Source organism: Apteryx mantelli, chromosome 3 (genome assembly GCF_036417845.1).
Source record: "Apteryx mantelli isolate bAptMan1 chromosome 3, bAptMan1.hap1, whole genome shotgun sequence".
NCBI lineage: Eukaryota > Metazoa > Chordata > Aves > Apterygiformes > Apterygidae > Apteryx > Apteryx mantelli.
In genome coordinates, this window is record NC_089980.1 from 84359940 (window position 1) to 84375973 (window position 16034).

Here is a 16034-nt window from a genome sequence, read left to right on the forward strand (position 1 = left end):
TGGGAAATGGGAGAGAACGTGAGCAGCAAGCTGCTGGGAGACATGGAGCAGAGGACTCACTGTCAGAGATATAGAGAGGGATGAGTGCCCAGGGGATGGAAAGATGATCCCACCTTGACAGGTGAGATTGCTCATGGCATGCAGTTTCACTGCAATTTTCTTGGGAGAAACAATTCACATGACTTAAGGTCTACTCGACAGCAAAGGGACTGCTGGCCCCTGTTTGAACACCACAGCTGTGCACATGGCATGCGCTAAACTAGTATCTGAGCCTGTGTGGGATACTGGTCTATGATCATCTTTGATCATCCCTGCCCGGGGTAAACAGTGGATGCAAAGGGTGATTTGCGGTCTAAGTCGGTGTTGGTGAGGCAATGCGCAGGGTGATGCGGAGGTCTCACCACTCGACATTGTTCCACCCAAAACGACGCCTGGGGCAAGGTGGGAGTCTTGCAGCGTGGTGCTGTTGCTAAGGGCAAAAAAAGGCCAGCAGCCAGTGACGCCCTCCACTGAGCTCGACAAGGACCAATCATCCCACAGTGTTTGGCTCAGCCCCACCTCACCAAGAGGATAAATTCAGCGCATAAACGTTCCTCCACTTTGAGGGTGAGAACACCAACCTACGGACGGGTTGACGGGCCTGGACCTCTCTCCTCCCCAAACAGGGGAACCTCTTTGGTAAGGTTTGCGCCTCCGACAACGTCGGACATTACCCCGGGAAAAATACCATTGTTGAAAGCGCTTAATTATCAGTTTGAGCTCAAAAAGTAGAATTTGTTGCAGTAAGTGCATTTATCACCGGTAATCCTGAACCTGTTGGATCTGTCGCCTTAATAAATTGTTTTGTTCAACTTTGCGAAGGTGACTCAGTGAAAGCCCTCTGAGAAGGGCTCTGGCAGGCAAACACTGATTACCAAATAAGGGAGGGCCTTTCCACCCTTTCCCTCCCTTCACGTGACAGCCTGATAAAGTCTGCAGTAAAGAAAAGCCTTAGAAATTCCTTTGCTGTTTTATTTTTGTTTGAGAAAACTTGTTATTTCTATGAGAAGGAAATAATGTTCTCTCATTCTTGATTTATTTTAAGTGACGCTTTTGGGGGTATCCTTTGAGGGAACAGCCTTGTGTGGTTCTAAGCTTGATCTGGAACTGATCAAAAGAAAACAGTAGACTATAACATTCTTCGATGAAAATATTAAGGCTTGGCTTAATCTAAAAAAACCCCAACAAAACACTGTAAGACTGTAAGAGAATGTCAAGACCCTACAAGCAGGTGTTGGTCTTTCAGGGACCTGCTAATTAATTAGTTTGACTGACTCACCTCGGATATAAGGGAGGTGGGCATTGCTTCGTCAGTAAACTAAAAAAGTTAACCTAAAAACAATCAATTGTTTGAGACTACAGGTGTTACTGATGAAGAAAATGAAGTAAATTGCCTTTTTAATCTGTGAAGGCATGAGAGTTATACGGCAGTAAAAATACAGTGAAGATTTTGCTTAGGTTTTACTTTCGTTATGGGTTAAATTCACCAAGATCAACTTTACTCTCCAAACTTGGGTTAACCTCAAGTTCCCCTGTCTTGTAAAAACAAATGTTTTCTCTCTCTTTCCCTGTTTTGTCCTCAGAATCGGTGACATTGCCTACCTTTAGGTAGAAAACCACACACACACACACATTGAGCTTTTTAAGCAGTGAAGACAAAGCCTATGCTATTTTCCTGTGTGTTATCATCTTAATCCAGAGGGAATATGTTAGGCATCAATCCAGAGTACAAAAAAGTTTCCAGCAATGTTTTGGTCTATATGAGATTGCAGGGTATGTAAAATTCCAATCTAATCAAGAAATATTTCCAATAGTTGGTGACTTATCTATTTTCACTGTTTTTCACATTTACAAACTATCAACACTTTGTATTGCCACCGGTGTTTTAAAAGAAGCAATCCAAAACCACCCCATAACACTAGGGCTAGTCAAAACCCAATTATAGCTTTATGAAATTATGCTGCCTGAGTTGAAGGATAACTTTAAAATAGAAATGACTGAGTGGTTCCCCTTTTCTTAATGAGTTGCTCATGAGTTGTCCCTTTAATCTTTTAGAGGTGGCTGTGCTTTGACATCTCACAGAGCAGAATAAAGATTGCAGGAACATTTCTGTCAGTTATTGGCTAGGAAGTAATCTTTTGGGTTATGCATGATTTGACAAGGCCTTCAGGGGCAAAAGTCAATACACGTATGTGGAGGAGCAGGGAAAGGCTGAACAAATTGTAATGCACTGAAAAACTGTCCTTTCTATGTTCAAAATTACTACCAATAATCAAATTTTCCCTTTGGGAAATACTGTGTCCTGAAGAATTTTTACAAGCTAGTTCTAATCTACTGAAAAATAATTTGTTATGGCCAAAATGTAGTTTACTGTCAGTTTCAGTCATATTTTGCAGATGAAAAAATAAAGGCATTATATTTGTCTGTCATGTTGTATGACAGACAGGTATGTTTTTCTCTCTCTTAAATCAAGAACACTGAAACTATTTTCCTGGAACAGATGAATCAGATTAACATTATCTGATGCTTTTCAATTTTCACACAAACTCAGAGCAAGATACTGATAATGTATTGAGAACACCCATTTTTTCTGTAGTAAATTATCTTTGCTATCAGTTTATTTACTTGTGTCAAAACCTCAGAATCAGAAACCCACAGAAATGATTCTGTCATATGTATATATATACACACTAGTTTTTTAAAAATGCATTTCATGCATTAAAAAAAAATATAAAAATGATCTCTTAGGGCTTTTAATAGCAGTTACTATTCCATAAAGCATTTTGTTAAACTTAGTCTCTAGCTGATATTGTATAGATACATGCTTACACTGAAATTGATGGGTAAAAGTACAGTTGAAAGGGAAGGCATTAGATATCAAAGGATACTGCTAATTAACAAGTAATTTATAATATAGATACCTCTATATGTCTAAGTACATTATACGTCCATTATTGTATTATTTGAACAAGTAAGAGCATATAATTATCACTCCAGTTACATGAAAAACAAATTTAATTTTAATAGGAGCTGGATTTGGCTTTAGATGATGTAATTTCAATGAAAAACCATAGAACAAATATATTCGAATACAGGTTTTTTTGGTTTTACTTCAGCAACAATTAAGAACAATAATGTTCATGATGTACAAGTGAGTACATGGCTACATGCTTGGTTAATAATGACTTCCATAGCACCAGTAGATTCTTCAAGTACATTCAGCTTTAAAATATTTGTTGAAGAAGGAGTGTGGGGTTTGCAATTTTAAGTCAATCTGTGATGGGCAGACTTGCATATCTGTGACATGCTATGCCAGATTTACTGTCCCAGGCACAGCTGCCTTGTGTTTTCTATTGTGCAGATAATTTGCAACTCTAAGCAGAAGCATGAACTTCTTTGCCATGGTTCACTTGCAATTTTATCATTATATTTATACTGCAAGCAGACTGACTCCTCGAACTCCTGCAGAAGGAAGCAGGGTATAGATCCGTAGGCCTCTTTAAAGAGACAGTTTTGACAAATTATAACTAAGATTTTTCTCTTGTACTAGCTAATTGAAATAACAATATGGCATGAAGAAAAACTTAGGGACTCATATGCGCAAAGCATGATGAGATTTCATATAGCTTGCTAGTTTAAAGAAAATGCATTATTTTCATGCGTGACATAGACTTGATTATCAAATTTCCAAAGTGTGAAATAAAGATTGCATGCATAAAACAGTTAGATTTACACTCATTCTTTTTTGAAGTGCAACTGTTTTGAGTTTCTACACTGCTCAATCTCCTGTTCTTGCTTGCAATCATTTTTAATCTTATGGCAAAACTCACCATTCAGAGGTTATGTGACAAGTTCAGCAGATTAGGTTAATAATCATGAAATTTTAAAACAGTCTATCTTGAGTTCTCTTTATTGGGATTTAGGGCCCACTTTTTCAAGCTCCTTTTTGGAACAAAGAGCCTAAATTTCCTCCATAAACTCTAAAACTACACAGTTACTAATCATGGAATTCTTTGAAGTGGGACTTCAGTAAAAACACCAACCATGATGAGACTCAGAACAAAAACAGTAGTTTGAAATATAGATCTTAAATTGTTAATCAAATGGCAATCTGAAATGGCATCACTGGCTAGTGATGCAGGACATGTCTTTATTTACATGGGCATTTGGAAATTTGATCAAAAAGCAGCAGAATAGCAGTAGTACGCTACTTGAATGTAAAGTTCAGATAATGCAGGTTGGTAGATAAGAGTATCTGGCTCTACTTGGCTCAAACCAAACTTTCTAAAGTCAAGTAGGATATATTACATACTGTGGTTTATTCAAAATGTCATTTTTCAGACAAATCCCCATACCTTTTAAGTTCCATGTGGGAGCTAGGATGGAAAGTTCCCACAGTAATGGATCCTGGTCTTGAAAATTTGGCTTACAGTATCATTGTGCTTTAAAATAGTCAAGAACTGTGAGGGAACTGTAAATGAGGAGAGATTCAATAGCAGAAAAGTGAAGGAACAGATGGTCTTGTGAATGAGGCATTAAGAATAGGCGTAGGAGTGTTGGCTTCATTATTTTATTAACCACTTACTGTCAATATAATCATGAGTTCCTCAGCTTTCAAAAAACTTAAGAAAAACTTCCCTGCTTACTAAAGTGGTTAATAGCTCATAAAAGACCTATGAAATGCTTAGAAAACTTTCAGTTTAACTCATTTCCTCTTACTATTACAGAGATACAGCCATAATGCTTCTCTTCAGTTAAACTTTCTTAATGTCTTCTTAATGTCAGGGTGATAATATCTTCAGTGAAGAGTTTTGCTTAACTTCTGTCTGATTTCCCTTCCAAACCAAAAAAAGTATACAGAACACATGATGGAAGACCCTTTCTGTCCTTTGGGCAATTTTAGCAGTAACCAAAATGTCCTTTGTTTCATGCTCAAGGAAAATGCCTACACCTCTTCAGGGACTGTCAGAAGAGGTTAGATGACAAACTGTGACCTAGTAATCTACAATCCCACTAATACTTTGCTTGTTAGAGACCAGATGAGAATTCAGAATTTCGATGTATCTTTCAAAGCAAACCGCTTTTGAGCCAGATATTAAATTTTCAGCTATAGATGAGGACAGAAGTAACAAAGAAAAACTATAGAAATTTAGCACAGAAAGATAATGAATTGGACTATTTTTTCATCAAGCTGTCATTTTACTAATTACACAAACAATTTATGTGCATGCTCAGTTACTTTATACGTTGAATAGCCAAAAACTGTGACAGCAGCATTCCCCATGAAACCCTTTTCCTAGAATATTTTTTGATAAATACCAGATTTTTCCATTTTTTTATATGTATAAATTCTTTAGGTGAAAATACTAAAAGGCATCAGCACCAAACTCACAATACTTCAGATGGAAAAAAAGAGAACTGTCAAAGTTTTTTTTTTTTTTGTTCCAACATCTCTAAGCAGAGCTACAACTTTTAAAATATTTTATATATTTCCTGTATTTTAAAAAATGGAAACAAGCCCTGAAAGGTTTTATTAACCAAGATAAAATTCTGGTAATACCTTCAAAGGAGTTCTTATAAGAATCTTGGGGAAAACTCAGCAATTTTTGTAAGACACTATTATTTATTTTGTTAAAAAATCTTTTTCAATGAAAAGAACATTTTTAGAAGTAAATCAAGCTGTTCTTTATGCCCAGATATGTATTACATCCAAGCAACATGAATTAAGTGTATTTTAAAGATAGTATAACAGTGACTGTTTGGCTTTCACCAAATATTTTTGCAGATTATAATCTGTTAGGATATTTATTTCGATGTGGCACTTACTGTAGCTCAAGGAGACATACAAAGGCCAGTTCAGTTATTGCTAATAGTGAAGCAATGCTGAATCCAAAACTCAAATTAAGGTGCAAAACACCTTGAGGGAACATGGTAGACGCTCAGTTGGTCAGATCACACTGAGCTGTGTGCTGCTGTGGCCACACTGCTAGCAAAGCTCAAGCCCACACAATCACCAAACCAGTGCTGTGGTTGCACATTTGGACTTGGACCTTCTTGAGGAAGGGCCTATGTTTTTTGCAAATTGGCACAGGGAAGTCCTCTGCCAGCAATTAAAATATGTGAGTAGAAAAGGAAAAGCCAGAGTGCATCAGACTCACAGAACCAGTTTGAATCTCTTGTAGCTAGTTATTCCAAAATAAATGCAGCTAGGCTACGACTTACAACCATAGCCAAAAACTTCAGGGCTTGGCAAAGCAGGGACTCACACAGCTTGCTGTAACGGGAGTTAGACAAGGTATGCTAGAGGAGTCAGGAATTCCTCAACATCCATAATAATGAACATCTGCTCTTCAGTACAAACAAACAAGAAATACCCCTCTCTGTAAGAAACCATAGATGGTCTCACACATTCAGCTTTGAGTTTCTCTCCAGGCACACAGCTGCAAGTTAGAATTGTTAGCTCTGACCTATCCTTTAGCTCTGGGATATAGGTTGAGAAGACACCAGTCACTGCCCCAGCACGGGTCGGATGCAATGGGGGGAAGGCCCTTCCCCAGGACAGAGTATTTCTCCTAATGGAGTGGGACATTGCAGAGGCTCCACAGCTGATGATCAAATTGGAGGGAACAGACAGCTGCAGTGTTCCCACACTTCACCACATAATGTGCAGCTATATAACTATTGGTCTCACCCCTTCATCTGTCGCTGGAAACTTTCCTTGAAACCTTTGCAGTTTAAAGCCTTTGCTAGCCATGCAAACTGAGCTGTGCTTTGGAGGAGCTGGTTGGAAGGCAGATTTTCACAGAACAAGGCTGCCCAATATATTTCCTGTAGGCCAATATCTTTTTAAAGCAAACCCCAGAATGACTCAGGAAGAAGTATTAGAAGGGAGTCTTACAGAAGTTGTCTCCCTCCTGGCAATTTTCCTTCTTATATTTGAGCTCTGTACCTTTAGGCTGAAATACTCACTGCAACACAGTAAATGTCAGAAGTGTAAACAAACTGTGGCACCGTATGAGTTTATCTGTTTTGAGATATTCTTATAATGTAGAAAAATGTGTAGAATATGATTGCAAAGACCTCTAATTTTGTCATTCACTGACTCCAAAATGTTATCAGCTTTTTTAAGAGTCAGTGATAATATAGCCTGTGTTCTGGCAACAGAATAGAAATAGCTGCTTTGCAAATCTGAAATGCTCTTTCAGAACAAGTTTTTATTCATTGGCTTTATGCATGAGGTAGGCTCCATCTGAACAGAGGGGCAGTAAATTAAATATTTGCTGTGTTCTTCATGCAGCTAAGCACATCATTCATGTAATAATTTATTTATTCCTTTAGGCATGTTGTATCAATAATGTTGAGTTAGGAAAATGATAAATTGGTAATAGAGGACCTTCACCACCACTTCATAACCAGTTGATGAGTATTGCAGTTACAAAGTTATTGCAGTATTACTGCTACAATTATTGCTACAAAATAACACGTAGTTCATCCAGGGTAAATTAGGTAGAAAAAACGGAAGATCAATCATAATTCCTCACAGTCTTGAAAGTCTAAAGTAAATTCTCAAAACAAAGTGATTTTTAGGGCCGATTTGGAGAAAAAAAAATTGCTTGTGATGGCCTTTTTTGCAGATAACAAGAAGATTCTAAGCTCCAGTTCTGTCCATAATGATGCCGTTTCAAAAGAAATACACATATTAAAAAATAATCAAAAAGAAAGAGAAAGAGAACCATAGTCCTAGGCATTCTTGGCTACATTACACTGTTGTGTTCATTCATCTCCATTTCAACTGTAATGGGACAAGTAAGTGAACTGATTCAGAATTAAAGGGAAACATATTTGGAAGCTGAAAAAACACAAGTAATTTTGCATGTGTGTTTGTTTCCTACTGTAACTGAAAGTAGAAACAGCAAACTAGTGTGGGGAAGTCCTGACCAAACTCAAGTACTAACCTGCAGTCCGTGAAATGTTGAGTTCTGTTTCTAACATAGGCTAAATTAAGTGTCTAATACTTGCAGATACAAAAAAAAAAAAAAAAAAAAAAAACCCACACACCCCAAACCCACAACCCTGAACTGGGTTGGCAGACAACTATTACAAGCATAAACATCAAAATAATTACTAGTCATATATTGTTGAGTGATATTAAGAGAGTATTTTTGAATGCATATTGCACACATAATCTCAAAAATAGATCTACATATGACAAAATTACTGTGAATATTACATGTTCATTAGGGGGAAAAAAAAAAAAATCTTCCTTACCTGCTATTGCTTCAAGACTAGGGATTGCAATAGTGCTGTAAGTGCTAATGCATTTACAGGACCATGTGCTAACTAAGGTTTCCTCAGCATTTCCCATGCCTGGTAAGCTGTCCACAAAGAAAGAGCCCCACTGCTTAGATACAGAGTAAGGAGCTTTGGGGGGATGTCCCTGAAATAAAAGACAAATATGTAAGCTTACGAAAAATATTCTATCTTCTTTCTCTATCCAACCACAAATATTAGTTTAAGAAACTCAGTATTGATTCTCTGGTTTTCTGGGAAAACTGTATCATGTCTCAGGAGCAATGCGTCTTAAAAATATTATAGAAGAAAACAATAAAAATCTTTCTCTAATAAGGCCCCAAACTCCTGTTTGTGCAATTTATTGATTCCCTAGGATGTATAAAGTTGGCTTTAAATATTTTTCCTTTAAAAATCTTTTCTTCTCCATGCTTTTTATTTTAGCATGAATAGCTTGTTGCCTTTCTCTGCTGGAGAAGCTGGTAGCCCATGACACAGACTATAGCCCCACCTGGAATCCTTTGCATGAGAAAGGAGTCTACCATATGCTGAATGGCAGAGGGAGTAACTGCAAAGGACGTATTATTTTAAATGTATTATTATATCTGTTTCTGAGCTGTTAAATAACTGAGGATGAAGTCACAGCATCCATGGAGAGTCATTCAGTTAGCTAGCAAATTATGAAAATTTGGTATTTTTCATGTATATTTTTAGACATCAACATGTAGATTCATTATGTTTTAAAGAAAGTAATAAGCAGCTTTGAGAACTGATTTTTTTTTTTTTTCCCCTGCGGTTCATCTTGAAACCTGCTATATATTGCCATGGGCAGCCAGAAAAAAATCCAGACACCTCTACAGAAAGATTAAAAAAACAAACCTGCAAACTACACTATAGAAAATCTGTTAAAGTCATTTGTGTGCAAAGTATATTTTCAGACCAGCAAAGCACAGAACAACAGATATCCTAGCCTGTGCCTCCAGATTCTCGAACTTTTGTACTTCATTTTTCATTTATCCCCTTTCTTAGTAATTTTGAGAATGTGCTGAAATAGTTCTTATTTATGACAGATATCCTTGATCTTGATCACAACAAAGCTCCAAAAATCCAACAGAACAAAAACAAACCACACAGAGTTTTTTTAGTGATTCTGAGTAGCAATTCTTATTCTGTGTACTTGTTTTTTTTGCAAGGGAAGAATTAACTTGGACAAATGCAGATATTGGTTTCTGTCTATTGCTGAAAATAGGTTGGAAAAAAACCCCATATCTTTGATTTCAAAACAGCAGTTAACTTATGAGCCAGGTTCTTCATTTTTTTCTACACACAAGGACAGTCTCTTACATTTATTTTGCTAAATCTTACCTTTCCATGCAAATCTCAGGACTTTACATCAGTTATAATTCAATATAGATGCTATGCTGAATTAAAATCAATTTGCCAGCTGGATGACACATGCAGAAATCTCATAAGACAATGCCAGCTGCTCAGATGGTTAAACAACCCCCCCCCCCCCCAATACTGGCCCACACAAGCATTTGCACATATGACGGGCCCTTGTTTTTTGACAAGAAAAAACATCAGAGGTTTCTGTCTTTTGAAATAGTTATGGTTGGTTCAACAGGCAATTAAAATTGCAATCTGCATAAATGAACTGATTTTTTTCAGAGGTCTGATGGTTAGAGTGGCGATTTCTTCCTTGTCCTCATAAGCAGGAGGAAGATAAAATTAGAAATTACAGCCTATGTCCTTAATAAAACCAAACACTGTGAAATATCGAAATTGCCATCAAGTCACCTGGTATAGAACTTTTATTATTTTGCTACTGGCTTATCTCCCCATGACGAGAATGGTTTAATAGCTAGGCTACATCTAGAGCTCAAATCTGCAAAGAACTGTCAAAGCTTTGCCCAATAAAATGATCCCTAGAAAGTATCCAATATCATTCCCTCTATCATTCTGCTGCTTTCCAAAGACTTCCACATGTCACGCGAAGCGTACATAGTCTGCAACCAAGGCTAGACCATGAACCACCACAAAGTCCGTGAAATCAGACAGCAGTTCCTTGGCAAAATCACTGCTCTTCACACACGTGGAGACATGCATGCAACCATGGAGTTGAGGAGCTCTGGACACTGCACCATCCGCTCTTGTAGATCCCAAATGCGGGTTTGCTCTCACTGCAGGACAATAAATGCTGGGAAGTGCTGAGCCATCTCTCTTTTGTATGCAAGCCGCTCTGAACGTTTGCTTTTGCTCTCAGGCATATTAGTCTAACAGTAACAGCAGGTTAGATGTTGATTGTGTCAATTCAGGCTACAAAGCCTCAAAGACTGTGTCTAGACTTCAGAGAAATAATGATGATACAACTAATCCCCAAGTCCCAAGCTTTTCACTAACTTAAACCACCTGGAATACTTACTATTACCTTACTTGATTAACTGCAGACAACAAGGGCCTGTTAACAGACCAGGCAGAATCTGTTAATAGGACCCTTGGGTAAGAGTAATTTGTCTGCTTACAAATGGCCTATTTAAAATTGAAATAGACTGAGCTCTGATGTTTTTGTCCATTTGGTTTGGAGGTGAAAGAAAAAAAGAACATAAATGAGACAGGAGTGAAAAGTGCAGCTGAGAAGCCTTGTGTATGCAGTATGTTCTCATCTTTTAAAGGCATTTAAATGGAGATTTGCCATCCATGCCATTGTCTTTGTACCAAGCTCCGGGCACAAGGATTGCTTTACTGTATACTGTATCTTGCATTCAGTATCATAGATGGTACTGATGGCTATACTGATGGCCATGTGCTTTGTGCCTGGTTACTAAAACCACCACTGACTCTTAGTGCCAGAAAAAACAATGGTCAAAGTATAGTTTTGCCTGCATCACGGCAAGTATTTGAGCTGTTTCAGCCAGCACAGCTTTGCTGGTAAGGGATCAGGACAAACAGATGTACCTGTATAACACAGCTATGTTGGGCTGTGCAAGCGGGCAAACCTGCCGCTCGTCTACCTTTTCCATGGAACCTGCTCCCCACAAATTGGGAGTAAACATAAAACATCTCACCCATAATCATTGTAACTAAATTAAAACATGGATCACTATAAGCAGGCTTCCCTTAAAAAAAAGATAGTCATCAGATACAATTATAAACTAATAAAATGCATTTCACTTAAGGATATTGCTTTAAGGATACTGCTTATCTTATTGGGCTTCACAACACCCCATCAGGTTGTTTGTGACAGTACTATTAGATATGTGTTAAAGATAAACAGGAATAGAGAGATAAACAGAGCCAAAAGACACAGAGTAATTAGCCCTTGTCTAAGGTCACTCAGAGGGAGTCCTGGAAATAACAGGGGCTCAAGGGACCTGACTTCCCCCACGGAGCAGCCACAAGACAGTACTGTAAAATGGATTTTTCCTTCCAACTGAAATCTATTATCTATATTTGCCAGTAATTTCTTAGTTTTATGCTCCATTCATTCCCATAGCTCAAGTTTTTTTGCACACAGACTAGCTCCTCCATAATAATTTCCCTCGAAATCCTGGGATAAATTGCAGCTTTTCTTAGAGTTTTCATTGATGAAATTGATCACACATTTAAAGAGCAGAGGGAAAAAACAAAGCATCCAGGGAAGGAAACCAACCCCCAAATCTGGGGGGAATCTAATTTCAACATGATACTTGTCTTTTTTTTTTTCCCCCCCCCTGCATGCTGTAATACACTTAAGAGCTGAGTAATTGCATGAATGGTTTTAGTCTGCTGTTCTCTTGCTCATCTGGTTATGACTCACATACTTGAAAGAACTGCAGTTGTTACCATAATTTCACAGTTAAGTGTATCTGGTTTGTATCATGCCCTCAATTGAAGGGGAAAAGACAAAAAAACTACTAATGAAAATGGAAATTACTAGCCTCCCAGTTTGTGGAGGTTGTGTGAGGAGGTTGTTTTCTTCTCCTCTCTCTTTTAGTGATGAAACACCACACATATAGCTGAAAACATTTTTTTGTAATTTCTTTCTGAAAGATATAATTGCAAATTAGAGGTAATACTTTATTTTTTTAATGTTATTTTGTGAAGATTGCTAGAAGGAAGGGCTGCATCTTGCATCAAAGAATGCATCTCGGCACATGCTGCATGGCTTGCAAACTTTGCAACAGTAGAGTAATATTTTTTATTACTGATGAATGAGAAGGCTAATTAATAATACTAAATCTAATTTGTTAGCGCCAGTTTTTCAAAGAAATTGACTTTGTGCAAGCCTTTGAATTGGCTTTTCTCCCCTTTTAACCAAAGGGTTAACAGGAGAAGCTGATCAGGGGAATAAAACTAAAACATTCATAGGCTTGCAAAGGGAATCTCTTTGAACTACTCCCGTTAAGTCCGTGGTGTCCAGTCAACTGCAGAGATATGGATGTGACCTGTTGTTCAGACTCCAGTGAGCAGCAGGGTAATGAAATAACACCACTGACCTGCCGTGGCCCCTTGCTTCGGATTCCTTTAATCAACACAATTCATTTCTCCCGTGCTTACTCGCTGTCACTGCTAGCGGATGTAAACTGAGCAGAGGTTTTGTGTGGCAGACACGGTGTCTTACCGAGCTACTGCAGTCTGTTACCATGAACACTACAGGTTTAGCAAAATGTCAAACACCTGTCTAAAAGTCTCAATTTCCCACTTGATAGCTACAGCGATACAGAAGATGGGTCTGGTGAGGAGTCCACCAGAGGTACTACAACAAGGGAAAAACAAATCACCACCAAGTGCTTAGAAAAACATCGACTCAATAACTTTTCCATTGTACTTCCAGGAAAAGAAACATGTGCTGGCTTTTTGCTTAAAAATGTATGCTTCAAAAGCATATATTTAAAATGCTTAAGAAAACATGCTTGAAAAAAAGAAACAAAACCTTACAGGGATGTAAGCTCTAAGCACTAATGCAGCAAAGTTTCTAGTCAGAGAAAGGCTAAATTTATGGAGAGGAATGAGTTATTTTAACAATGTTAATTAATTTAATCACATTATTTCAACCTATGTAGCACTGTTGCTCACCCTTTCTTTTTTTTTTTCACTGAGGAATATATTCTTTTTGCTAGGAGACTGAGTTTCTTTGTCCTCATTTTTGTTTTTCTACAACCCAGGAAAAAACTTAAATTTTAATTATTATCTTTCCTTATTTCAGCAGGTGAAATGTCCTTGTTTGACCTTACTTTACAAATCAGGATAGTGGCAGAATATATTGTATATTTCTTAAAAGAAAAAGAAAATCACAAAGAAATAGATGTCTTTTCTATATTGTTTTAGTCACATTAAAAGCTTCCTTTTCTCCATAAAAAACAGGGGCTTTTAATATGCTTCTTAGTCAGATTTAAAAAAAAAATAAATCTCTCATATAAAGCACCCTATAATATATCTTTATATGAGTAAGTTATATTTTTAATACCCCAAAATATTTATTTAAAAAGAAACAAAATAAGTAAGTGCTTTTCAAAGCAAAGTGTAAAAAGGTGTATATATCTGTGTCTATATCTATCTGCAATCAGAAGAATATTACCTATGGATTTGAGAACAAGAGTAAACACTCCAAAATGACATATTTTCTTCTTTTTCAAACAAAAGATATTATATTAAAAATAACTTTTCCTCAGAAAAGCAAACCTTCTTCTCAAAAATATATATAATTCTCTGTTTATTGTACTGTGTGCACTGTGAACAGTATTATATTTGAACACACATTCTATCAAACCATTCTGAACTGTTACAGAAGGAGTTTTAGGGAAAAATACTTTTACATTTCAGTAAAAAACCCCATATATATATGTTCTTAAAAATGAATAAATAAGTAAATAAATATATATTTATATAAAGAAACAGAAATGGGTTCAATTTCATACTTTGTGAGATGGATATACTTTGAAACTCTATCTTTTCTGTTAAATTGCTTCCCCCACAAGTGCTGGGGACTAAATGCAATTCTAAGTGCCACTTAAGCCTTTGCTTCTCATTCTCTACAGATTATAAGAGACTAAACATTCTGTTTAGCTTTAAAAGGAGGATATGGAAAGTTATCGGAATAGTAGGATACAGAGAGAATAAGATTCCTTATTCTTGTTATGGGGAGCAGATTAGCAGAGGTGCCTCGCTGAAGCTGCGTTATAGTTCCTAAATACTAAATGCTGGAGGTACAACTCCACCCCAAGTGCAATTCCCTATCTTCTTTGTTCTTAAGCAGCAGAGAGAAGAATAAACCATAATACAAATTTCACCTTCCATGGGAGAATTGAAGAGTGGCAGAAGTGCTAGAACTGATCAAAGACCCTGCTTCCCAGCTGCAGGCAACCTAAAAATTAAATTATTTATCCGAGGTAACTCTCAGTAGCCCACAGTTGACCTGTCTTAGAAGCAGTAAACAGGGACATATGAACTGTGAAGAGTTCAGGGGATGGACTTGCAACAAAGAGCGATAGAGTTTCACTTTGCAGGATGCAAGGCAGGTTCTGGTTACTGCAAAGAAGAAAACTGTATTTTTTGGTTAAGGGAAAACACATCCCCCACCTTTTCTTGTGGTCCACAATTGGGCTTGGTTAGGGTAATGAAGACTGTGTGTCACTAGTGCCAAAAACCGAATTCTTACAATGGCAAACTGGAGCCTGATGGCACCATCTTGGTGCGGCTACGAGGACATGCCTAGGAGAGATCCCGAGACTGTCAGCAGCCTTGTTGGACAAGCGGGGTTCTTCTCAGTGCAGGTGGCACTAGGCTTTTCTGTAACTCACTTTCTTCTGTTCCAGGAAACAGCTGCGAGGAACCCTTACCTCATATTTTCCTTTCTTCTCCAAGGGCTCAGATTCAGTCTCTGCAGGCACCATAACTTTGTCCCCTAGAAGCTCCTCTAAGATGAAGACAGTTTCCCAGTTGCTATAGTGACGAGCTGGGAAAATATCCGAGTGCATGCTGTCACCAAAATAAACAACCTACGAGGGAAGCAGCAAATTAAAAGTTATTTGTATATGAGAAAAACAAGGAAGCCATATTTCAAAGACAGAGAAAAAGAGCTCTAAAACAACCTAATAAAAATTCTTCCACGTTTACAGCTGGCCACAACACACACACATCTTATTAATGTCATAGTCTTGAGGTTTTTTCAATCAGCTCACTTCAAGCTTCTCCATAAGCAAAAGGCTAGCCCCGCATACCTTCCTTATTTGACCTTCCAGTGACATTACAAGGCAATGTCAGCTTGGGACTGACACACAGGACAGCACTGAGATTTTTGATGGACTGAAATAGCCTGCCAGGAAGCAGTAGAAAAGTTTAAAAAGAAAATACACTAAATAAATGGAATGCATTTTGGACAACGCTGGAAACAAAGAAGAACACAGAGCATCTCCCACTGATTCAGAACTCTTTTGTACCCAGGTGGTAATTTACCCATTAGGGCAAATGTGCGCCCGCAGTCTTCACTGGCATTTTCACCCAGCCTGTGCTGTAAATGCAGAGATAAAATGATCCTAGTTTTCACTTACGCCACCTTTTCATCCATCTCTCTCCTCAGGGAAATTGTAATAGATAAACACTTGGTTAACTGGGAGATGATGAAGACGCAGGCAGCTTTAGCCTTAGTATATATCAACGCAGCTTTTTTCACACATTATTTAAAGCAGAAGCAGCTACATCCCCTGCCATCCTTTTAGCACAGGGCC

General features: G+C 37.7%; 1 protein-coding gene across 4 annotated transcripts in view; it reads right to left on the minus strand.

Annotated features, from left to right (window-relative positions):
* Nucleotides 1–16034, minus strand: part of NT5DC1 (5'-nucleotidase domain containing 1) — a 175376-nt gene that overhangs the window by 19041 nt on the left and 140301 nt on the right. For 2 of the 4 annotated variants that reach the window (XM_067293821.1, XM_067293820.1), the window contains exons 10-11: nucleotides 15147–15305; nucleotides 8308–8476 (exon numbers count right to left, since the gene is read on the minus strand). In XM_067293821.1, the coding sequence (XP_067149922.1) occupies nucleotides 8308–8476; nucleotides 15147–15305 (328 nt within the window). The remainder of the gene's footprint in view (nucleotides 1–8307; nucleotides 8477–15146; nucleotides 15306–16034) is intronic. The other 2 variants (XM_067293823.1, XM_067293822.1) reach the window with 1 other exon arrangement.